We start from the raw sequence: 23,982 nt of genomic DNA on the forward strand, positions 1-23,982 counted from the left end.
AACCAACGGCAGAAAGGGGTTGAAGCAAAGCATGGCACTCATACAGACTCTGCTGGTCATGGATGGGAGGTGAAGTTGTTTGACTGGAGGCTGGGGTCTCAGGCTGTAGCTTGGCTCACATCACAGGAGCCACTGTGAGGTCATTATCAGGCTAGGGGATATAGACATTCAAACAAGATAGCATTTCTTTTGGAGTTGCATGGTTTCCTTTATTAGAAAAAGCTGGAATTGATTCTAGGGATACTTCCCTGAGGCTGGGTCTCCACTGCAGATTCCTTCCCGGTCTATTTAAATGGATTTTGCTTCAAAGATTATGGTCTCCATTGATTCAGATGTCATGGTGCTACAGATTTCCAGGTCTTTGCCATCCGGGGTTTTCTCTACCTTCGTCTCTATGTTGCACTTCTCTAACGACTTAGCCACGAAGTCTACCTCTCTATTGTGTGATGGGACCCTTGTTTTTGAACCAGGCATGGCTCTCAAGTTCCTGAAGAAAGAGCCAATTTTACTGGATTTCTTACTTATAGCACTTGAACTATTTGCAGATTTGATCTTCCCCAATTTGTGAGCTGTCCTTGACACCCTTGCTGCAGAGCCATGGGTACCACTCTTGTGAGAGCTGTGTCCTCTGCTTCTTGCATGGCTCTGCCCCTTCTCCTTTCTGTCATCTCTTTTGTCATGGCCGGATAAGGACCGATGGGAGGATGATTTCCGGGTCGACTTATTTCCTCCGGTCCTGTGGTGACTTTCACCTGTCCTGTGGTGACTTTCACCTCTCCTGTGGTGACCTTCACCTGTCCTGTGGTGACATTCACCTGTCCTGTGGTGATGGGAACTTTTCCTGCTGGAAGTTCTGTCCTTCTTTTCTCTTCTTTCTTTTTTTCCCTTCCGGGTTTCAGCATTGGGCTGGGAGACCTTCTGGCTTCCATCCCGTTCACTCATGTAGCCTTCGCTCTGCAAGGTGGAGACCAGGGGTCCTACAACTGGGCATCCAGATCTTTCTGCAGCAGCTGTGCCAGTTGTCATGGTGCCTGCAAACACCACACTCATGCTGCTCCCTGGGGAGATACTGGCAGCCCCCGTGGTCAGGGTAGAAGCACCTACTGAGGACATGCTTGCAGCACCCAAGGCCACATCTGTACCCTCTGAGGATATATTGACAGCACCTGCGATGGCCTTGTTGGATCCGCTTTCTCCCGGACATTTGACGGTGGCTCCAGACAGGGCCGTGCTTACCTGGCCTGTGCTGGTAGATTTGGTTGCTGCTAAGCTCAGAGCACCTGATGAAGAGCTTGTTTTTGCCCCTGCCACTGCCAAGCCTGCTGTAGAGCTTGTTGCTGATCCCGCTACTGCCATGCCTGAGGCTGCCCTGTTAGCTGCTCCTTTGACCATCCCTGCAGACCTCATTACTGCAGGTGAACTGGGCATTCCACGATGACCATGATGGATTCCCTCTCCCCCAGCGTAAGCAGAAGAGTTGGCTCTAGACACCTCACGGGGCTTGTGAAGCCTGAACTCATCCTGATCCCCTTCTCCATGGAGCTCTGTGGTCTGTGCCAAGGGGAGGAGAAATAGGTATGAAAGAGATGATAAAGTGAGACTAGAACTGTCTGCTCCTTTCTCAACCTGGAGCTGGAGCTGAGCCACTTGAAGCTTATAATTGGAAGGACCTTAGAAATGATCAAATCTATGCTCCTGCTTGATGCGAGATCCCACCTACACCACCCCTATCAAATGGTCACTTGGTTTTTACTTAACAGTCTCAGTGCCAGGGAAAGCACTGATACAATTCCCCATCCTCATATACTTTTCTCTCATACACGTGTTTATATCTCTGCAGGACAGATTCCTAGAAGTAGGATTGCTGGGCCAAGGGATCCACACATTTTACATTGTGGTGGCTGCTGAAATTGTGCATGTGCGACACACATGGGTTGTCCTGATCTTAATCAGCACATGGTAGTCACAGGGATACAGAACGAAGGAGAGACTTCCAAATTGTTAGCAATGTTCCACAGCTGATGAGAGTAACTGGGTTGGGATCAGTTTTCAAGAAGAGACTGGGCAATCAGGATGCCCAGATGGATGGAAGGAGTTACAACCCTAGGTATGAGACCAGAACAGCTAATACGTAAGGTCTCTCTGAAATTCAGCCTTGTGGAACAATGGTGAGAAGCACTCAGAACCTCCCCAGCGTGTTAAGTCCCCAGCGTGTTAAGTCCCCTAGTGGTGGCTCATTTAGCCTTGAGCCTATTCAAGTGGAATGCATTTCCCAGGTGCCTCAGAGAGCACCAGGGGTTCTATAGGATCAGCTCTGAGCTGCTCTCCCAAAGCACCCTGCCCCACTTCCTCCTGTCTCTGTTGATGCTTACCATTAGGCTTTTGTCATCTTCTAAGTTGGCTCCTTCCCCATTTGGCAGGGTCGGGGTACTGCTGCTGCTATCCGCTGGGGGTCTCAGAAGATAGACAAGTTTTTCCCAGTAGCAGAAGAGATCTTCTCGTGCATCTGAAGAGGGACACAGCTGCAAATAGAAAGTACGGCCAGTGGCAAGCTTCAGGCGCAGCTGCTGTTTCTCACGATCGTGAATGGAGATCTTGACAAATTTTAGGGGAAGCAGCCTGGTGAGCTCTAGGATCTTTGTGGGCTTGCGACCTCTCCCCTTGGTGGTGGTCCGGGCGTGTTTGGCATGTTCTTCACAGACTTTCGTTGGTCGAGCCAGCAGCATGACATCAGGTAGCGGGAGGATGGGACTAGTGGATGCAATGCCCACAGTCACCATTCGGACACGGTTGTGTACATCAATCACCTCTCCTTTTTTGCTGATCTGGATAAAGTCACTTTCAAACATAGGTGCATATTTGAAAATGTCATACTCCCCTCCCTTGTACAGTTGTCGTTGCAGTTCCCCCATGGAGGTATTGAACACACCCATTGAACGGTAGCTGTGGGCTGTGTAATAAGGTAACAAACACTCGCTGCTCATTGTTCTCTTCATTCTTGACAGCTCCACCAGCCACAAATCGAGTCCTTGAGAGAAAGAGGGAGTGAAGGCAACTGCCCATCTCCCTGCAGGGCTCTGCCTAAATCTCCCCTCACTACTGCATTTATCCTTCACAGTCCTTTGTGACCTGTCCCCATCACACACCCCTTTGTCCCAGCCTCCAAGCAGCCATCCCCTTGGGGCAGGGTCACCAGTCTCCCCCCAAACTAACCACCACCTTCCCCAGGGGACAGGCTGACCCTGCCAGGGTGGAGGTGGAGGTAGACTAGATATTCTTTTAATCAAGATGTTAGGATATATAATTTATGTAACCATTCTGCTTTTGTAAATATCTGGGTTGCTTCTGGTTTTGTTGTTACAGATCTCCCTATAATGACCATCTTCCTGCAAGTATATTTTGCATCTGCTAAACTATGTCCTGGGGATCAAATCCTAGAAGTGGACCATGTGATTGCTAAGGGCAGATCCTGTTGGGATTGCTGTTCTGCATGTCCTCAGTGTATAGCACACTGCTGATGGGCACTCAGAAGTAGTTGCTGAGTAAATGGCCCAAAGGAACTACTGCTACCTGTTAGAACCAAAATTCCATTTGTACAGTGGTTTCCAGGGCACAGAGGCTTCTCTCACCCATTTTCTCATATAAAGGAGGTGAAATTTTAAAACCATAATTTTATGATGATGAGCTAAGGCTCAGGGTTATCTTGGTCAGTGTCAGAATACACAGCTGGATTCCATCCCAGGTCTTGTGACTCAGGTCAGGATTTTTTTCTGCCTTAGGCTGCATGGCTCACCATTAGACTCTCATTCTGCACCAAATATGGAATCATTTGCAGGTAGCAATATGCGTGGGGACTTACTGGGAACCACGGGGATTCATAGAGGTCTTGAATCACCATAGGATTTCCCGCACTGGTATGCCTGCTGCTTCACTCTTGATGTCTACCCGATAACCACTGATGTTTTGTTTCTTTGAAAAGCACTTCAGAGAAGTTATGGCATCTTTCTGGAGTGTTTTTTTTTTTTTTTTTTTTTTTTTACTTTACACAAATTCCCCCTCCCCCAGTTAGAAGACTACTTCTAAAATGAAAATGTGCCCCCTCAAACTCAACAATCACCATGTGAAGGTATTTCAACCCCAAAATGTTCTTTTTTAAAGCTTTATTTATTTAGTTTAAGTAGGATCCTTGTCCAGCATGGAGCCCAACATGGGGCCTGAACTCATGACCCTGAGATCAAGACCTGAGCTGAGATCAAGAGTTGGACGCCCAACCAACTGACCCACCCAGGTGCCTCCAAATGTGCTTTTTTATACCCCTAGTACCTACCACATTATCTGATACATTGCAGCCTTCCAATATATATGAGCTTCCTCATGGCCATTGAGATGAATTCTTCTATTTGTTTATTCCACAAAACTGATTGAGCAAGTATAAATCTGGGGACCAACTAGAAAATGGAAATGCAAAGATAAAGGTCTTTACCTCTGAAAGGCTAAACAGTTTTCTTCTAAAGATGTTAAATGACATACCTAAAAAACAAAGCAAAACAAAACAAAAAAACAAAGTGGCTTATATTCTATTTTGAGGAGATAATCACTAAAAGTTAATACTATCAGGTTTAAAAATAAGAAGTTAGATTTTTCTATATTATAGGCAACCATATATTCCCGTAAGTTTTTTTTTCTGATGAATAGTTAATTATAAGAGAAAACAATCATATTATTAAGAACTTATAAGCCAGGTGGGTTACTTGCCACTTTGCATTCTTTTAAAAATTGAATCCTCACAACAGCTCTATAAATTGTAGGTACAATTACTATCTGCATTTTATAAAGGAGAAAATCAAGGCTAAAAGAAGCTAAACAACTTCTTCAAAGTCACAAAAGATCAAATACACATGGAAGTCCCCACATGTGGCCGTGGTTAAACTACACCAGACTGAGCCGCACAAATAGAGCACACATATACGAGTACTGAGCAGCATAAATTCATCTATTTAATTAATATTATTAAGCGTCTACTTTGTTCCAGGCCCTGTTCTAGGTACTAAGAGTACACAGCAATGGACAAAACAGACAACTACCCTAGCTCTCACAGAACTTGTTCATAGACAAAAAGAGGCATAAAATACTTGGTGTGCCCACTGATGATAAATGCTATGGAGAAAGATGAAGTAGGCAAGCTGAACAGGAGTAACTGAGTGAGAAGGGGGAGCTGGAGATGCTGGTCAAGCAAAGTTCAGTGATGAGAGATATTTAAGCAAAGACATAAAGGAGGTCAAGGAGGAAGCGGTGCAGACACCTAGGGGTGTAGCCTCTCAGTTGGAGGCAATAGCAAGGGCCAAGATTCTGAGGTAAGAGCATCGCTGCTATGTTAGAGGGGCACCAAGGCAGCTACGGTGACAAGAGTAGAATGAAAGAAAGTAGTTGGCAATGAGGCCAAGAGGCAGCTGTGGTGACAGTACGGGAGCAGATGGCATAGGACAGACCTTGTAGAACTGTGAGGTCTGGCTTTGCTCTAAATGGGAGATGATCAGACTGACATAGGCGGAGGATCATTCTTGCCACCATTCTGGAAAGAGATTGTAGAGCTGCAGAGGGATAGAAGTGGAGACTGGGTGGCTCCTGCAAGAGTTGATGAGTAAGACAAGTGTGGTAGCAATCCAAGTAGTGTAGTGAGGAGTGATCAGTTGCTAGACATGTTTTGATTGAGACAGCTATTATATATACGGGTGTTGAAAAATTTTCAATAGATATTAGTAAGTGAAAAAAAGCCAGTTGCAAAATAGCATATATGATATGTCATATATTTTTGAATAAAACATTTTGAAACTTGTATATGTTTGTGTGTGTGTACATACATGTGCAAAGATGTGCAAGATACTGGTAACAAGAGCAACCTTGGGGCAACTCGTTGGCTGAGGGAAATGGTGGGATAGAGACTTAGCTCTCCAGAGCATTCTCTTCTATACCTTTCAGATTTTGTTTCATTGCACATACTACTTACATAGAAATAGACAATATTTTAAGATTTTTACATTTATAAAAATGTTATATCGGTAAGACTCTAAGAATATTCATTGATTCAGGCCTTCACATAGAAAAGAAGTAAATAAATAGCTTCATTAAAAGGTAACTCTCCCTAGCACATTTCAGAATTTGAGAACCAAAATACAAAATATCATTCAAAATTTATTTTCTGATTTCTCCTTAAGACCTTTCAAAAATGTATTCTCTCTTCCCAACCTTTAAAAGCCCAACACATCCCCTATCAAAAATATGAAGATCGGGCAGCCCGGGTGGCTCAGTGGTTTAGCGCAGCCTTCACCCCGGGGTGTGATCCTGGAGACCCGGAATCGAGTCCCACATGGGGCTCCTTGCTTGGAGCCTGCTTCTCCCTCTGCCTATGTCTCTGCCTTTTTCTCTCTGTGTGTCTCTCATGAATAAATAAATATAACCTTAAAAAAAATGAAGATCAATAAGTTAGGATATATTTACTGATTGGCCTTTCCATTGCCCGTTATTGTGCTAAGAGCATTCAAGTTATCAAAATGTAAATCTCAAAAAATTTTAAAGATGATTTTCATTCAAACATAGAATGAAAACACGACAAAGATTTAATTAATCCATCAATGAGAGAACCAGCAGGATGTTAAAGCTGGTTCAAAAAAGAATCAGAGAGATCCCTGGGTGACTCAGTGGTTTGGCGCCTGCCTTCGGCCCAGGGCATAATCCTGGAGACCCGGGATGGAGTCCCACATTGGGCTCCCTGTGTGGAGCCTGTATCTCTCTCTTCTCTCTCTCTCTTTCTCTCTCTCTCTCATGAATAAATAAATAAAATTTAAAAAAAAAGAGCAGGTCAGTATCCTATGACTTGTTTTTTTTAAAAAAAAACAACAAAAAAGAATCAGAGGAATAGTCATTGGTATTAGAAAAAGAATATCAGGTAAACATTTCAGATTAGTTACTAAACTGGTTAAATCTCTACGGAGCAACACAATCTCAACCTTTGAGGTTATCTTTTTTATGAGGGAGAAATTATTTGCATCTCTTCTAAACAAAAATCTGTAAGTTATGACAGAACTTCACAGAGTCTGATACTTGAATCAAGAGTAGATAGCCTTCTTAGGGTACCAAAAATGTTCTCAAATTACTCTGTGATAGTTACGAACTCTGAATATACTAAAAACCACTGAACTTTACAGTTTCAATGAATGGATTTTATGGTATGTGAAATGTATCTCAGTAAAGCTGTTAAAAATAATAGATAGCAATACTTCAGTCTTAACTTATTGATCCAATTCCATTGTCTTATTTCCTTCTCTTAGCTAATTAAGCAATCCTTGGGCTGGTGTGTTAAGCAATGCTTTAATATGGCACTGATAGTACATGTTGTCTGCTTGACAATTTTTTATTTAGAAGTTTGGATAATTTTTCTTAACAAGGAAGATAGTGAACCGTGTATAAGCCATGACCTTAATTTCAGAAAGCTTATGATCCAGGAGAACACACTACAAACGGACAACAAAAGAGAAGGGCAATTAAATATATGATAAGGTAAAATAACGAATGAGTTGAATGGTGAACCTAATATCACCCATCCCAATTATTAAAACCAACAATGATTGTTTTGTATGAAAAACTGCCAAAGCCACAATTCTAAGCATAATTTTCCTTATATTTTTAATTGGCCTAAGATTAAAGAGATGTGCAAAGTGAAAACCCTATATATGATATACTGAGTATAGACATGCAAGATTATAGGTGGCTGAAGTCTACTATTTATCATGGGAAGAGGTTTCAAGTCAATAACTTTTGCTCCCCATCTATTATTTTGAAAACCAAGGCAAGCAGAAAGCTATATATAGCCTTTTCAATGAATATGCCACCCGAGAGGGCATTGTGAGCTAGGGCAGGATGTGAGGGCGGGGAGATTTCCATACTATACACAATATGTATCTGCTGGGTAAATCCCCTGGCCTAAAATACAATCCACAATACTTTTATGTCACTGCTGCTAAGCACGGTGGCGTGGGACGAGCTGCGGTTAGCCTTAGGTATCAAGGACTTCAGGAGGCCAATCCAATTTCTGCCTCACCTCTGGCTGTCAGAAAAAGACTACCATCACCCTGATGCTTCCCCTAAGGGCCAGTATGCAAATCAATCTGCTTCTGCCTTGGGTTTAAAAAGAAAATGAGCTGTTATGCATAAAAGAAGCCAAACAGGTGATCTAAACAATTTTATTTCTTAATATTATAATCCAACTAATGTCACCTCTCTTCCCCTTCTACCTTCTTTTGGCTTCATTCGTTCTTCTGTCCTACACAGCTACAGTAAGCCCCACACTGAGCCAAAATTAAGCTCGAATTTTGTCTTAAGACTATTTTCCAGGGCACCTGCGTGGCTCAGTGGTTCAGTGTCTGCCTTTGGCTCAGGTCATGAATCCGGGGTCCTGGGATCAAGTCCCACATCAGGGTCCCTGAAGAGAGCCTGCCTCTCCCTCTGCCTATGTCTCTGCCTGTGTGTGTGTGTGTGTGTGTGTGTGTGTGTGTGTGTGTCTCATGAATAAATAAATAAAATTTTTTAAGAAAAAGAACAAAAGACTATTTTCCTCTCAGCTTCCAAGTTTGCTATGTTTATAAGCCAGGAGATGTCCTACCTCAGTTTATATATTTATTCTTTGATGTTATACTATAGAAGCTTGCCATTAAATATACACATAAATAATAAAACAGTTAACAATAAAGATAAAAACAAAGATTAGAAACTCTACAGGTAGAGGGAGATAGCAGATTCAGGAGCTGGGATAAGATGATTATGACAATGAAATATTAAAGTTAACTCTGAAAAATACTGGAGGAATGTACAATCAATGTTAACATTGATTATCTCTGAGGGGTGACACTAGAAGTAATTATTTATTTTGTCTATTTGCTGGTTTGTCTTTTCCAGCAAGGATGTATTTCACTGTTATAACTAGAAATATATGTCTATTTCAGGAAATTAGCTCTGAGCTTCCTAGCCACCTATTATCACTGTCTTCTGCTACCCAGACCAAAGATTTCCAACAAAGGGCATAGTTATATTTTAAACTGGGAAGTAAAAAGGAGTTCTCCCATAATGTCATTTTAAAAATTATTTAAATTGAAAAATGAAACATCTTTCTACTCTTTCAATTCCATTTGCTGAAAGTTTAATATGTAAATTCTCTGACATCTCCCTGTGTGTATATATATATATATATAAACACAAAAGGTTTTTAGGTAAAAACAGAAGTATGCCATACACAGTGGTCTGTAACTTTTCTATCTTATATATATATTTTTTGTACTTTTTTAGAGTGATTCATTATAGATATGCTTTAACTTTATTCATTTTCATCATCTTATAGTCCTGTTGGATGGAGGCATCATAGATTATTTAACAAGTTTCTCAGGGATGTGCATATAGACCTTTTCTGTCACAAATAACACTGCAGGGAACACTTTGTGCATATATATCAATGTGCTTTTGCTTTTGTTTTTCTCTAGGACCAATAGTTCTAGAAGGAAAAAAGGTTTGTGAGGTTTTTAAAACATTTTTCAGAAGAGGCTATGTAATTACCAAAATATTCTGAGTATCATTTTTAAACAGATATAAATAAATCTGATCAAATTCGGATGAGAACCACAAGGAAAAGAAAGAGCTTCGGAGCTACATCCTAAGAGGACAGTTAAAGGATCTTTGGCCTGCACACAGGAAGGCTCTGGGGTTACATAAGAAGCATCTTTGCTTATCTGAATGGTTATTCCCTAGACCAGGGGAGAGGATTAGAATTGTGGGACCTCACGTGATAAAGCAACAAAGATAGACCTTAGATTGGGGAAAAGGCAGATGATTTATTGATGACCTGGCATCAATTCCACATTCTCTGGCGGCAACACTCAGTTGTTCCTTTGGAGGGCCACCCCCCTCCATACTCTCAGTCTATGTGGTTGGGTAGCACTGACTGTACCCCGCCCCCAAATCCAGGAGAGAGTGCAGACCTAGAAATAGGTGACAAAATATTCTACTGCCTTGGCTGTGATGATGGAGGTGCATGTGATCATGCCACCAAACCAGGTCGATGACCACTGTTCTGAGGATTTCACTGGAACTGTTAGGGAAAAGAATCCGGTTCCGGTGGTAACACATCAGCCTATAACTCCTGGCATCCATGTTGCTGCCATGAAGGAAAGTGAGCCTTAGCATGAAGTCAACACAGAGCCGAACACAGAAATGAAAATGAAAAATTCTGATGTCTGGATCCAGTAGTGCCAGACTGAATTGTTTTCTTCTTCGTTATAGGGTTTTAAATGAGGCTTTTCAACTCAGTTTCAGTTGAGGCCACAAAGACCTCTAATACTATAATTAGAGGAATCAAGCATCTTCCTATCCTCAAATAGAATACTATGTCATCTGTGACACAATAAGGAGCAAAACAGGTTCTGCTAGTAGTAGTGTCTGCCCACCTTCAGCCTTTAGAAAATAAAGACTTGAAAAGTCAGGAGAAAGATTTTGGTGCACTATGAATTTCCTCTCCCAACCCACTGAGGGGGAAGGAGAGGGGGCGCTGGCATCCCTCAGAAGCCAAGTGAAGGGACTCGAAGGGACTTAATGAACTTGACATAACTCTCATAGAGTTTAGGAGACTTAAGGATTGGTGTCTAAATCCCACTTGGAGAAATGTAATGGTGAAAGTTTGTGGAAGAGCTGTGTATTTGGTGTCAAGAGGATGAAGGGGCTGTACTTAGGGCAAATGGTGCACCCATCAGTTGCAGGGCAAGGATCCTTGAGTCTTTCTACGGTAGAGCCATAAAAGGGAATAAATGGCATACAGTTAGTTTTCAAGGAAAATTCATCCAAGAGGACAACCAAGATGGGCAAGGGGATCCCAACAGAGTTGGAAAGAACAAGGGGCATGCTGAAGATACAGCAGCAAGTGTCCAAAAGCTGAGGGTTGGGCTCATTGGTCAGTCCAAGTGGCATCTCCCACATCAAGAGAACTGCTGTTCTCCTCAGTTCTCACCTCCCACACTTGGCGCCCTCTGAAAATAATGACAACAACAAAACACACGACAAAACTTTCCTATGGAAGAAAAAGCGACAATTGTGTATCTGCCACATGCAGAAGGCATCAACCCCAGATCCCAACTGTAGCCTCATTGAATGCAGTGCCTTTTGCCTCTCTTCCCCCTGAGCCTGAACGGGTGGGTCAGGAGCCAGACTAATGCCAGGTGAAAGAGAAAGAGTCAGGGCATGGTGGAAAAGTCAATGTACTTCTAAGCCTGAGGCAGGCTCATGCTTGGATTGAGGAAAAGCATTAAATTGAATGCATATTTGGACTTCTGATGATCATGCTGACCTGGACTCACCTTGGTTTCTCTTTTTATGGAAAATTTCAAACATATAGCAACAAAAAAGAACAGAATAAAGAATCCTCACCTACCCATTACCCAGTTTCAGTAATTGTCAACTCATGGACAAACGTTTCTCATTCCTTCTCCACCTATTTCTCCTCCTTCCCTGAATTATAACAAAGCTAATCATGAGCATTTTATTATTTTATAAATAATTATTTCAGTATGTTTCTGTGCAAAATAAGGACTCTTTTAACATAACAGGGACATTATCACATCTTAAAAATTAATAATTAATCCTCAAATATGCAGCCAATGTTCAGATTTCCCGGTTGTCTCATAACTTTATACAATTGGTTTGTTTGAGCCTTTTTTTTTCAAACAAGTGACTTTGGTTTATTTCATACATTACACTTTTTCTTGCAGAAAAAAAATAAAATTGTACAACTGCATAAATATAAAATTCTTCCACCATGAAAATGGTTAAAACATTCATAAAGACACAGCACCAGCATGTGATGCCTCCAGAGAAAGGAAAAAAGGAAAGTAAAAGAAAATGTACAAAGCAAATGAATTAGGCCTGTCACCAGCCCAAGTGACAGGAGATCCAGATCTCATACACAGCTTCAGAACGTACCAGAGGACAAGGGAAGAGATGTCAAGATGACATTCAATACAAAGCACAACACAACCCATCACCTTTTTGTGTTTTTCTGTAGTGTCACTTAAAATTTAAAGGGCAGTTCCCCCACAACAGTCCACCCCTACCCACAGCCCCAGGAAAAAAAAAAAAGAAAGAAAGTAAAGACCTAACACCACAGGAAAAGACTATGGAGTGTGTTAAAAACGCTCATTGATGGGCCATTATTCTTGAAAGAGCCAAACCAAAAAAAAAAAAAAAAAAGTACCATGCCAGTTTTATTCCCATTGAATATTTACACCTTGGACAGCAAACCTTACTCACATAAAGTAGAAAACAGATACGATAAAACATGGCTTGAAAAATGATCAGAGTTGTGCACCTATAGTACTGTACACTAAATCAAATACACAAGGCAGCAATACTTAGGGGCCAGAAACACTGCTTACTACGGGTCAGTTATGGAATCATAATTTACAGTAAAAATGGGCACGTCCCAAGGCTCAATTTTTCTTTTTCCTTTGTCATTTACAGTAGAATAAATATTTTGTTGCTATTGCTACACTTTAAATTTACATTCTAACCTATTAAATGCAGAAAGCTAGTGTAAAGCATATAGATTAAGTGTATTAAACAAAACCATCACATACTTGATATGCCTGTTAGTCTTTCTTTCTTTTCTTTTCTTTTTTTTTTTTTTTTTTTTTTTTGCCTGTTAGTCTTTTAATCTACAGATTTTTTTTCTCTGACTAATTTGTTGCAGACACAGGGTCATTTGTCTTCAGTGTTTTGTATATTCTGGACTCATTCAATTGCATCTCTCTGTGTCATTTGTCATGTTCCTTTATCTCCAATATTGCCTGCAAACTTGGATTTAGATCTAGAAAGGTTTGATGACATTTGGGTTTGGGTGGGGTTTTTTTTGTTTTGTTTTGTGTTTTTTTTGTTTTGTTTTGTTTTTTGGTAAGATCGCTGCGTAGGTGGTTTTGTGTACTTCCTATTGTATTGCATCAGGAAACATATAATGTCTAGTTGTCTCTCTTTATGTGATGTTAAGATTCATCAATACAGTAAAGTGTTATCAAGCTAATGTATAAACAATAAATTTTCCTGTTGGCTTTTCAACATGATGATTTTAGTAGCCACTGATGATTGTTGCCTAAACCCATCATGTCATTGAGATTGCATGATGACAGTATTCTAACACTCTCTCTTCATGTGTTCGTTGATATTCTTCTCTAAAGAAAGACTTTCCCTTATTAAGTATTTGATTACTAAACTGAGATATGGTTCTTCAAGAAAGACAAGAGATATGTCCTATTCTTTCCCTTTCTTTTCTAGTTTTCATAATAATAAATTGGTTCTCCAGCATTCTCCCAAAGTGATCAATAGGTTGAGATTTTTTTTAAACATCTTACAAACTCGTGATTTTAACATCTGACCATTCTTCAATTCATCGACACTACTGTTCTTTTTGATGCTCAAATTGCTGCATCTTTGACAAGTGGGAGCTTCTTGAATTTAGCTCCTGCAAACTGGACTTTTTAAAACCAAAACAAAGAGGGGTGTCTGGGTGGCTCCATCGGTTGAATGTCCAACTCTTGGTTTCAGCTCAGTGTGTGATCTCAGGGTTATGGCGACAAGCCCTTTGTGGGGCTCTATGTGTTCGCATGTTTGCTTGGGATTCTCTCTGTCTCTCTCTCTCTGCCCCCCCTCCACACACACAGTCACACTTTCTCAAAAAAATAAACAAAAATCTTAAAACAGATTATGTACTTTTATTAATGTTTCCTGAAAGCTATGAGAAAATATTGGGGCTTCTAAGGTCACATTTAGTTGAGGACAAAGACAAATCCCAATGAGTGGGCTTGAAGGTATTATGAGAAAGAAAATAAAATTACTTATGATTTCACTTCATGAAGACTTGGCAAGTGAAAAGCGCCTATTACAGCATTTACTCATGATATTTTTCTTTCTCAGATAAAACTTTGAGAAGTCTGTAAACCTTTCAACCTGAACAAAACAGGTCTATATCTATCCTTCTCAAAGGAGTTTACAGTCTATTTCAAAATACAGCACTATATTAGTTAACTCTAGGTTTAGCGTGAGTGACAGAACTTCAAAATAACAGAGGCTTGGAAAATGTATTTTATTTCTATGTTAAAAAAGAAAAAAGGTGATCCCAGGGTGGCATGGAGGATCCAAGGTCATTGGGACCTATGGCTCTTTCTATCTTAACCCTCCATTGTCCTCAACATGCAATTTTCACCTCATGATACAAAATAACTACTGCTCCAGCTCTAACCTTCATATCCATATTCTAGTCAGTAGAAAGGAAGGGGGAAAAAAGAAAATGAGTATGATGACTGCCAATAAAGGACACCCCCCTGGAAGTTGTGCTCATCACATCTGCTCATCATGTTCCATTAGCTAAAAAACAGTTGAGTGACCAGATAATGTAGTCTTTATTCTGGAAGCCATATGCCCAGATAACCTTCAGGAAGTCAGTTACCCAGAAAGAAGAGGGAAGAGTAGCTGTTTGGAAAAAAAACATTCCTTGCCTCAACCCCATCATAGTCAGAGAGAAAAAAAATAATACATCTTTTGGGCAGTGTATTTCCACACACATCTTAAAACCTCAGAAGGTGGGAGAGGGAATCATTTGAAGTATCACCCCTATCCACCTTCTTGAGTGTCTTGACTGTGCTGGGGCATCCAATATAGGAAACAAAATTAAGCTTTAGTCTGGTAATTTACATTCAAAACAGAAAATTTTAAAAGGTTGCACTCCTATCCTGCAATAACAGTTGTTTTATTTCATTATTTATCTCTGTCCAGTATACTCCATCTCTGTTTCCATTGAGATTTCTTGGTTATTTACTTCATTCCAGAAGTAGGACTTACATATTGTACTTCAACAATGTACTATTTTGGAACACCTGGATGGCTCAGCAGTTGAACGTCTACCTTTGGCTCAGGGCGTGATCCCGGAGTCCCGAGATCGAGTCCCACATCGGGCTCCCTGCATGGAGCCTGCTTCTCCCTCTGCCTGTGTCTCTGCCTCTCTCTGTGTCTCTCATGAATAAATAAATAAAATCTAAAAAAAAAAAAACCTACTATTTCTAAGGCAAGATATGTGGCTAGCACCCATCACTCAGTATTTGTGGGATTCAGTCCTCTAAAGGATCCTACAAGGAGACCAAGGATCAGAGATGGTAAGTAGCTTACCCAAAGAGAAACAGCTTAGTAAATAACAGAAACGGGATTCCAATGCAGGTTTCTTTATCTCAAAGGCCCAACATGCTTTGCTTTTTGTGTCATTTATACTTGTTATCTGCTTTTCCACTAAGTTTTAGGATAGGAAAGTAATCATCTGTTCGTAACTCCTATGGGCTTTCATTGAAACTTTTAAAAATAATAAACTTCAATATACATCTCTTAAGTGTTTTATAGTCATTGTCTCTTTTAACTGTCTAGCCCAGTTTGGTGATTATTCATCCAACACATTTATTTTCTAACATCCATTGTATGCACCAGGCATCATGATGATCGCTGAGTATATAACAGTGAGCAAAACCACACATAGTCCTTACCATCATGGAGCTTCTAGAATTGTGGGAAAGAGAAACATTAATGCAAAAATCACGCTCCAAAATGTACAATGACAATTGTCATGATGGGTATAAAGAGAAAGGTGTAAGGTATCATCTACGTATAATTAGTGAATTTGATTTAGGAAAGCCAGAAAGGCTTCCCTGAGGAAGTGACATGCAGGCTAAAACTTGCAGTATAATTTAGAGTTAAAACAGGCAAATCAGAAGAGAGAAGCTGTTTTCAGGCTAAATGAGGTGTTCAAAGTGGTATAAGGAGCATACATGAGGGCTGGAGTGAGAATGTGTAAGCAAGCTGTGAGATGAGACTGGCAAGGAAACCAGAGAGCAGCCCTGCAGTGCCTTTGTATAGGAGCACTGCTATCCCCTTTCACAGATTAAAAAAAACTGAGGCTCAGAACTCTTGAGTAATTTGCCTAGAGTCTCACAGCTAGTTAGGTGGTAGTGCCTGAATTCAAAGTGTGGTGGAGAGAAGAATAGACCCCCTAAAGATGTCGATGCCTAATCTCTGGAATCTGTGAACGTGTTAGGTTACATGACAAAGGAGAGTTAAGGTAGATGATGGAATTAAGGTTGCTAATAAACTGACATTAAAATAGGGTGATTATTTTATATTATCTTGGCAGACCAGGGTAATCTCAAGGGTCCTTATATTTGGAAGAGGAGGGGATCCCTGGATGGCTCAGCAGTTTAGCACCTGCCTTTGTCCCAGGGCTTGATCCTGGAGTCCCGGGATCGAGTCCCACATCAGGCTCCCTGCATGGAGCCTGCTTCTCCCTCTGCCTGTGTCTCTCTCTGTATGTCTCATGAATAAATAAATAAAATCTTTAAACATTTTTTGGAAGAGGAGGACAGAAGAGCTTACAGTGGTACAAAGTGAGAGAACTCGACCAGATCTTGTTGGTTTTGAAGATGGAGGAAGGGAACCATGAGCCAAGGAATACGGGTAGTCTTAGAAGCAAAAAGGGCAAGGAAGGAGATTCTACCCTAGAGATCCTCCAGAAAGGATCAGAAACCTGCTGAAACCTGGATTTTAGCCTGGTGAGGCCTATTTTGGACTTCTGAACTACAGAATTGTGAGATAATAAATTTGTGAGCCACTGACTTTGTGATAATTTGTTATAGCAGCAAGATGAAACTAGTGCACAAACTATACCCATTGGCTCCAGAGCCTGTGTTCCTACCCTAATAGCAACATGCCTTAACTGTTCAATGGGCTAAATCAGGAACTGTAAAGATTAAAGTCTAAAGCTTCCTATCATTTTGAGTCTAAGATTCTTCAAATATCATTTCCCAACCATACAGCCAAGGTTATGTATAGTTTTTACATATGCTTCTTAGTTTTGTGAATTTTGAAAGGATGTGGTTATAGCCTTTGACATCAGAGGAGAAGCTCCACGTTGTTGACTGAACACTGATCAAAAGATAGCATCGGAGGCAAGAGGCCTTTTAACAACTCTCTGAAGATCAACTGCCTCCCCTGCGCAGTCCTCACCCCAAAGCTGTTTCCACAGGTGGTGCCACGGGGTGATGCCTAAAGTGCATCACTTCCCAAGAATTTGATCATGAACAACTTTATCCTCCTGGAAGAACAGCTCATCAAGAAATCACAACAAAAGAGAAGAACTTCTCCCTCAAACTTTAAAGTCCGTTTCTTTGTTTTAACCAAAACCAGCCTGGCGTACTTTGAGAATCGTCACGGGGTATGTGAGCACTTTGTCTTGTCTTTTTTTAAGCAGTATTTTTTATTTAGATGGGGCTGAATCATGAAGATACACATGGAATAAAATAAAGCCAAAGGAGACACAGACGTGCTTGTTCTAACTGCCTCAAAAGTACAATAAGAATAATCAGAAGAGAATGTGGAGAAAAGTCCAGAGGTGGGGTGGTTGTATTTGGTGATTTTATTCTAAAACCTGCAAAAGAATATGTTTAATATTTGTTAGTGATTTTTTTCCTGCAAGTTCAAGTTTAAAATAATAATGTTTTATGTGGCAAATGTTATGATTGGATAGAATTTTAACTTCATCTGAAATATACTAGATTTTATGGAATGCAGATTAATAAAATATTAGCATTTAATGGGATCTAAGAGATAATTTTTGCCCAGTTACCTTAATTTATAGTGGAGGAAACTGATACTTGGAATGATTAAGTAATAATTCAATGTCAACATTTTTATGAATTTAATTCTATTTGTCCCACTGTCATTACTCACTTGATATATTGGAATAATATTCCCTGGGCATTTAACTATGTTAAAATTGCAAGACCCAATGGTAAACCTCTTTATCCCTTGGAAAACTTAGCCAGAGACAGGGGCTGTTGCAGTGCTCTGCTGTACAGATCAACAGTTCTTATCCAGAAGACTACAGCTGCTTAGCTAGGTCAGTCTTCTTATATATCTAGAGATACTCTTATATTCTATAAGATCAGTAATATTATGATTGTTCATGTTGCTCTTATTATCACTGATAATAATGCTGATAATAACCCTGGTTATTAGACCAAACTCTACTCTCTCTAGTGATTGAGCCTGGGAACATGTCTACTTTTTGCATCAGATTATTTCTTTCTATAATGAAAGGTCTGGAGGGACTACCTACAACATTCCTTTTGTCTTTAAAAATTATTGTACCTGTTTAGGCCTTCTCAGCAAATTTTCAAAGCTTGTGTGTGACTTATTACTATATCATTACATTATTTTTCCCATCATTAAGGAGGTTAGGCAGGAGTTTTCACTTACATTTTACAGAAGGGGAAACAACATTAGGTGCTTGGTGGTCACTTAGAGACAAAGACATATCCATTCCTGGTTGGGATCTGACTTAGTAGGTATAGGCATGAGTTTGGGATCTTTCAAGAGCCAGGCTTTGAGGTGTTCAATAAAATGGAGCCCTGAAGGAGGTCAGACTGGTGATGGAACCCGTGGATGCTGCCAGTGAAATCATACTGCTGCTTCTTTAGAGGTTCAGACATGCTAATCTTCAGGATACTTGTACTGAAAATAATCAATAATCCATCTGAAGGCACATGGTATTACTTATGGACAGGGTCCCTTTGCTAGATACTCAGTAAGTATTTGTTAACTAAGTTAACAGACAGCCAGTAGCCAACTTGGAGGATTCATCATATATGGCTGATAAATCACATGGCCTGGGTCAATTTTTTTCTTACTGTGATATTATAGCTTCGTTTCTTCTTTCATATTGAAAGAAGAGTCATTTGATTTAAATATCTTTTTCAAAGCCCATTTTATAGCTTTCACCACTTTGTTTTCCAAGCATCATGAGCTTTAGTTAGCAGTGATCATTTTTAAGCAGTGTTGCTGTTTGTGGGCTGTTTGGTTGTGAATTTAGTACGATATTATTTACAAATAATCACACAACCAAAAGGTCTTGATTCAGAATTTTGTTGGTTATAATTTGCATATAGGCAATGTTGTAAAATCACTCTACTTATTCATTTAAGTATTATTAAAAAACTCCAGGACACTTAATTCTGGGGTGCCAAAGCTAGAGTTCCTAACATTTCCATACAGGATATAGCAGATATATAGTGCACAAACATCACATTTTTTGTTTTCTAATGCCTGTGGTTCATATTCATATGCAACACTGATAAAAGCATTTCTTTAAATATTGTAAAAATCCATTGGTTACAAATTTATCCAAGGTCACTGAGAAAGGTAAGGTGTGTGAGTTGTTAGTATCCATGCCCTATGTATGATCCGTTGTTTAGGGTCATTGATTTGCACACAAGTGTGCACTATGTATTACCTGTAAGTGACAATAGCTCTATGCTTATGGGAAGAAATGTTTCTTAAAAACTTAAAGCCTCAGCCTTATCATCTGTGAAGTGGATATGATAATAGTACTCGCTTCACAAGAATATGGTAAAGATTAACAGAGAGAATGTATTTAGACTAAACTATCTGAAATTACCACTCAGTAGATCAAAAAAGGCCAGATATTAGCAATTTCATATAGTTCAACTTAATATGTAATGTACTTAGTTAGCATAAGCCCTGCCACCTAAGAAGCACCTAGTAGAAATTAGTCATTATTTGTATCATCATCATGTGTCTGAAGGAGCAAGCAGGGGAACATAACATATTCATTTTCAAAGGAAGAAAAACATTGAAGTGTTTCTCAAAGCCAGGCTAACATCAGGGTCCTGGATTCTTTCTATTCGGTGATTAAATGCAAGTCTGTGGAGATATATATGCATGATGTGTGATGCTGAACCAACTATTGCCCCTCTCGGGGTCACAGCTGCTTTTTCTCTTTGCTCATTTTTAAAAATTATGTTCCTTGTAGTTTTAAAATTCTGTGGACTTATGACATCATATGAAAAATAATCCAACCTACTCAGAAAAAAATTCTGTAATTTTGCAAATGAAGTGTGTTTTTCCTAACTTTAAATATCCATGTCTGAATATCCATATGATTGAGCCTCTTATTCTAACCCGGATTTAATTCTGGTGTCTGGTGATGAAATGTGCAAGTGTTTTCAGTGGAGCCAGGAAGCACTCCCTGCTGGAGCAGTGGACCAGAAAGAAGCATCGAGTTGGCGAGTTGTGAGGCTCACTGGCAGGCATGCTTGCACACACCACCCTGTGCCTGCCAATTTCTTTGCAAACTGGTCCCTGATGCCTGGCATTCTTTAACAGAGGATAATGAGATTAGGGCCCCATGGTGTGCTGGTAAATGTTTGGCAGCTGCTGCATTGGTAGTGGCAGCGGAGAGTATGAGGAAGCCCTAATCCATAGTGTTTGCTGATGTCTCTGGTATAAATACTCCCACCATGGCCAATTTCAAACTACGGATGTGAGGTCTACTGGCTCACAAAACTCCTCAAAATTTAACCATCAGCCCTCATGGGCCACAGCAAGCCAACTCCAACATACCACTGGCAGCTTTAAATACAAATAGTGTTCAGAGAGGGGGTCACCAGCTGAGCAACATGCCTAGTTGTATATGAGCGAAACCAGATTCTTTTTCTGGGGTAAAAGAGAAATGGAGGGCTTTGGGTACTCTCAGTAAGCATGGGACAGAAGGAGCAGCATAGATGGAGAAAAGCATCATTGATCGATGGTCCAGCCAGAGCTGGGTTCAAATTCTTACTTTATCACTTTCTGGATGTGGATCTCAGGCAAGGTGTTTAACCTCTTTAAGCCTCTGTTTGCTATTTGTAAAGTGAAGACCCCCGTCCTACCTACCTCAGGCGATGTTGAGTATTTCATGAGAAAGGCATGTTATAAGCTTGGCCCTACCTTCAATCTTATGAAGGACCCTCAGGACAACCAGAAAGGTTTCCCTGTTTTAATGTCTCTACACCTTCAGGACCAAGTTTGTGCTGCTCACCATAGTGTGGGAGCCATTACACGGTGTGGGACAGGGTAAACAGTCAAGACCACCATTCTAGTCAATGCCTGGGTGAGGGCCTCCACTCTACACTCTACACTCTGCCTCTTAGCCTGCAGTCTGATCTAGCAGCAGAAACATCTCTTGGAGCACGCATCGGTCTTAAATTAAAGATGGTCCCCTTTCCTTGCTTCTTCCTTGCTTTTCCTTGCATGTCAATCAAAAGCAAAGTTTCTGGTGTCAGGCACATCTGGATCAAAGACCAGCTCCCCATTTATAAGCTATGCAGCTTTGCGTAAGTTGCTTAAGGCTGTGTGACTCTACATAAAGCTGTTTGCATTTTTGGTAGTGATTAAACATTCCTTCTTCATCTTGCCTTTTAATGAGAGGGAGGTTACCATTATTCTAATAATAATAGTAACTAATATTTACTTAACACTTACTAGGTATCAATCACTGTGCTAAACATAAATTATTTCATCTAATCCTTACAACCACTCCATACCTTAGGAAACGTTATTACCCTAATTTTCAGAACAGGTAACGGAGGCAAAGAAAATTTAAATAACCTGTATTGGAAGAATTTAAATAAGTGCCACATGTCTCAGGCCTGATAAATGGTGCTAATTCCTAGTAGCAGTGAAATAAGTGCCTCAGGCCTCACCCCGATAAATGGTGCTAATTCCTAGTAGCAGTAGTGACCTGTGGGTCGCTAGGGTCTCCCCCAGGTTCCTGCAGAGCATGCAATGCCTTCTTGTTCTGATGGTGTCACTGGAAAAAAGCAGTCCTAAAAATCAGCAACCCAGGGCACATGGATCTTCTGCAATAATGCGTGTCATGAGCTCTATCATTTCACACATATTCCAGGACAAATCTTTGCCTTCATCACTTCAGGGAGCTCCACTATGTGTTCAAAAAGAAATGAGAGGCAGGGCAAACTTTGGTTCCTAAAGTTCCTATAAAATCGTATCTCCATTTTCTATGATCACTTTCCCCATGTAACCTGCCAGCAGCTCTCATCTGGAACTACTACCACCTACACCTACTCTGCCCCAACTCCCCACCACTCTACTCGCCACACAGCAGCCAGCGTGACACCTTATGATCATGTCCCAATGATCCTTATCAGAAGCAGACATGTCCCTGCAGCAATTCTCCTTTTAGACCTAGAGCAGACACCAGAATCTATCACATGCCATCCTCCATCTCAGCGCATGTCCCGTTTTCTCCCGTCTCTCTGGGACCCAACTACATAAGATTTCTTTCAAATCTAAGGCCATCATTTGGAATGTCAGTTGCTTGGAAAGGCTTCCTTAATTTCTCTGGACTAGGTCATCTACTCCTGTTTTGCTCTGCCTTAGCAATACCTACCCTCTCTATAGAGCATATCCTGGAGTTGCAATTACCCATTTGTTAAAGTGATTATTGTGTCAATGTCATTCCCCCACCCTCCTTTTTAATGATAGAGAGGTTCCCATTAAACATTATGAGGGCCAGCACCCAATTTGGTAAGGATCGCATCACCGGTGTCTATAACAGTGCCTGGCAAATACTACTCACTCATTCATTGTTTGTGGAAGGAAGAAAAGGAGGGAAAGGGCAAGGACATGAGGGAGAGATACCATCGGAGAGGTCAGAGTTACATAAATGAACCCCTAACAGAACAAGTCTCAATTCCAAAAGAGCAGAACAAAGCAAGTTATATAGGACTTCAAAAGGAAGAGTCCTGGGTATAGAAGTAAGTAAACAAGACTCCCCAGAGGTAGAAGTTCATGGCCCAGCCTTGAAAGAGGAAGCAGAGGATTCAGGAGGTTGGAATTTTAAGAGTTGGGTCAGAAAGGTACATGTAGGAATCAGCAGGTGGGCCAGCCCTCCACCCTGACACATCACTCCCACACACATTTTTTTTTTAGGAGAAAGCACTGTTCTCTTTTTTCCTCCACACTCTCTTCTCTCTTACCTTCTCTTCTCCTCTACAGCTAAACCCTGCTTCGATAATATTCTTAAAACTACCTGAGGATTTTTGTTTGAGACTTTCGTCAGTCATAGTCTCCTTCTGCCTCACTCCTATGTGATTGAGTTGCCTTCTGGCTGGGCTTTCACTGCCATTCACTGCCACTCTAGGCTCCATACAATTTATTATCCATGTGACACCTAGAACGAACTTTTAAAATGATAAATCAGGTTTTACTCCCACTTTAAACCCTTCCAGGGCTGTTTAGAGTACTTAAGGAAATCCTCAGCTATGGCTTACAAGACTCTTCATCCAGGGGTCCCTACCTGCCTTTCCAATTTCATTTCACACCACACTCTCTATCCACCATGCCTCTACCACATTTTCCCTCTTTGTGAGCCTTCAACACTCCAAACTCATGCTCTCTGTAGGGCCTTTGGACACGGCCAGGACTAGGGTAAGGCAAGTGAGGGGTAAGTACACTTAGGGCACGCTCACTCTCCGAGGCCTATGGGTTCTCGGTGCTTGTATTCATTGTTCTCACAGTCAGGAGCACCCCAGGCATTTTGAAGGGCTGTTTCTTAATTGTGCCTATTTAAATATTTTCTCAGGATCCAGTTTCATTTCTTTTCTTTTCTTTTCTTTTTTAAGTATATGGGTACTTCAATAAATCAGCATCTGTACATATTTATTGGGTATATGGATGTGCTTTCCTGTTTATTTTCTGTCTGTGTATCCACTGGGGTGTCAGTTCCATGAGAGCAGGAGTACCTTGCTCACCATTGCATCACCAACACCTAGAGCAGTGCAGGGCCCACAGCAAGTGGTCAGTAAATGCCCAGTAAATGAACATAGGTCACAAAAAGTCCAATTGAATTGAGAAGAGCAACTGGGATGAAAAAAGGTGGGCCTTGTCTAGTGAGGCCAAGGGAAGTTAGGGTCCAAAGTGAAGTACTTTGCAATTCAGGCCACTCAAGGCCAAAACTACATGGTTTCAATGCCTACCTTGTTGGATTTTCTTTGGGAATTGGTT

General features: G+C 40.7%; 2 protein-coding genes across 2 annotated transcripts in view; one reads left to right on the top strand and one right to left on the bottom strand.

The window, feature by feature from the left end:
* Window positions 1-288: 288 nt before the first annotated feature.
* On the bottom strand, window positions 289-2,984 carry GARIN3 (golgi associated RAB2B interactor family member 3). Its single transcript, XM_055324826.1, has 3 exons — window positions 2,373-2,984; window positions 816-1,551; window positions 289-752 (listed from the first exon to the last, which is right to left on the bottom strand). The coding sequence occupies exons 1-3, from the start codon at window positions 2,982-2,984 to the stop codon at window positions 289-291; spliced, it is 1,812 nt and encodes a 603-aa protein (XP_055180801.1).
* Window positions 2,985-17,130: 14,146 nt separating this feature from the next.
* Window positions 17,131-23,982, top strand: part of ITK (IL2 inducible T cell kinase) — a 63,833-nt gene continuing 56,981 nt past the window's right edge. Inside the window, exon 1 of the mRNA XM_055325411.1 lies at window positions 17,131-17,332. Coding sequence (XP_055181386.1) covers window positions 17,195-17,332 — 138 coding nt within the window. The 5' untranslated portion in view covers window positions 17,131-17,194. The remainder of the gene's footprint in view (window positions 17,333-23,982) is intronic.

Source organism: Nyctereutes procyonoides, unplaced genomic scaffold, assembly GCF_905146905.1.
Source record: "Nyctereutes procyonoides isolate TBG_1078 unplaced genomic scaffold, NYPRO_anot_genome, whole genome shotgun sequence".
In the NCBI taxonomy this organism is placed as follows: domain Eukaryota; kingdom Metazoa; phylum Chordata; class Mammalia; order Carnivora; family Canidae; genus Nyctereutes; species Nyctereutes procyonoides.

Bases quoted from the DNA above. Each gene is read 5' to 3' on its own strand.
- GARIN3 (XM_055324826.1), bottom strand. From the start codon at position 2,984: ATGAGCAGCGAGTGTTTGTTACCTTATTACACAGCCCACAGCTACCGT. The intron at 1,552-2,372 runs GTAAGCATCAAC...CCCTTGGCACAG, and splicing joins AAGATGACAAAAGCCTAATG to ACCACAGAGCTCCATGGAGA. The intron at 753-815 runs GTGAATGTCACC...ACCACAGGACAG, and splicing joins TTCCCATCACCACAGGACAG to GTGAAAGTCACCACAGGACC.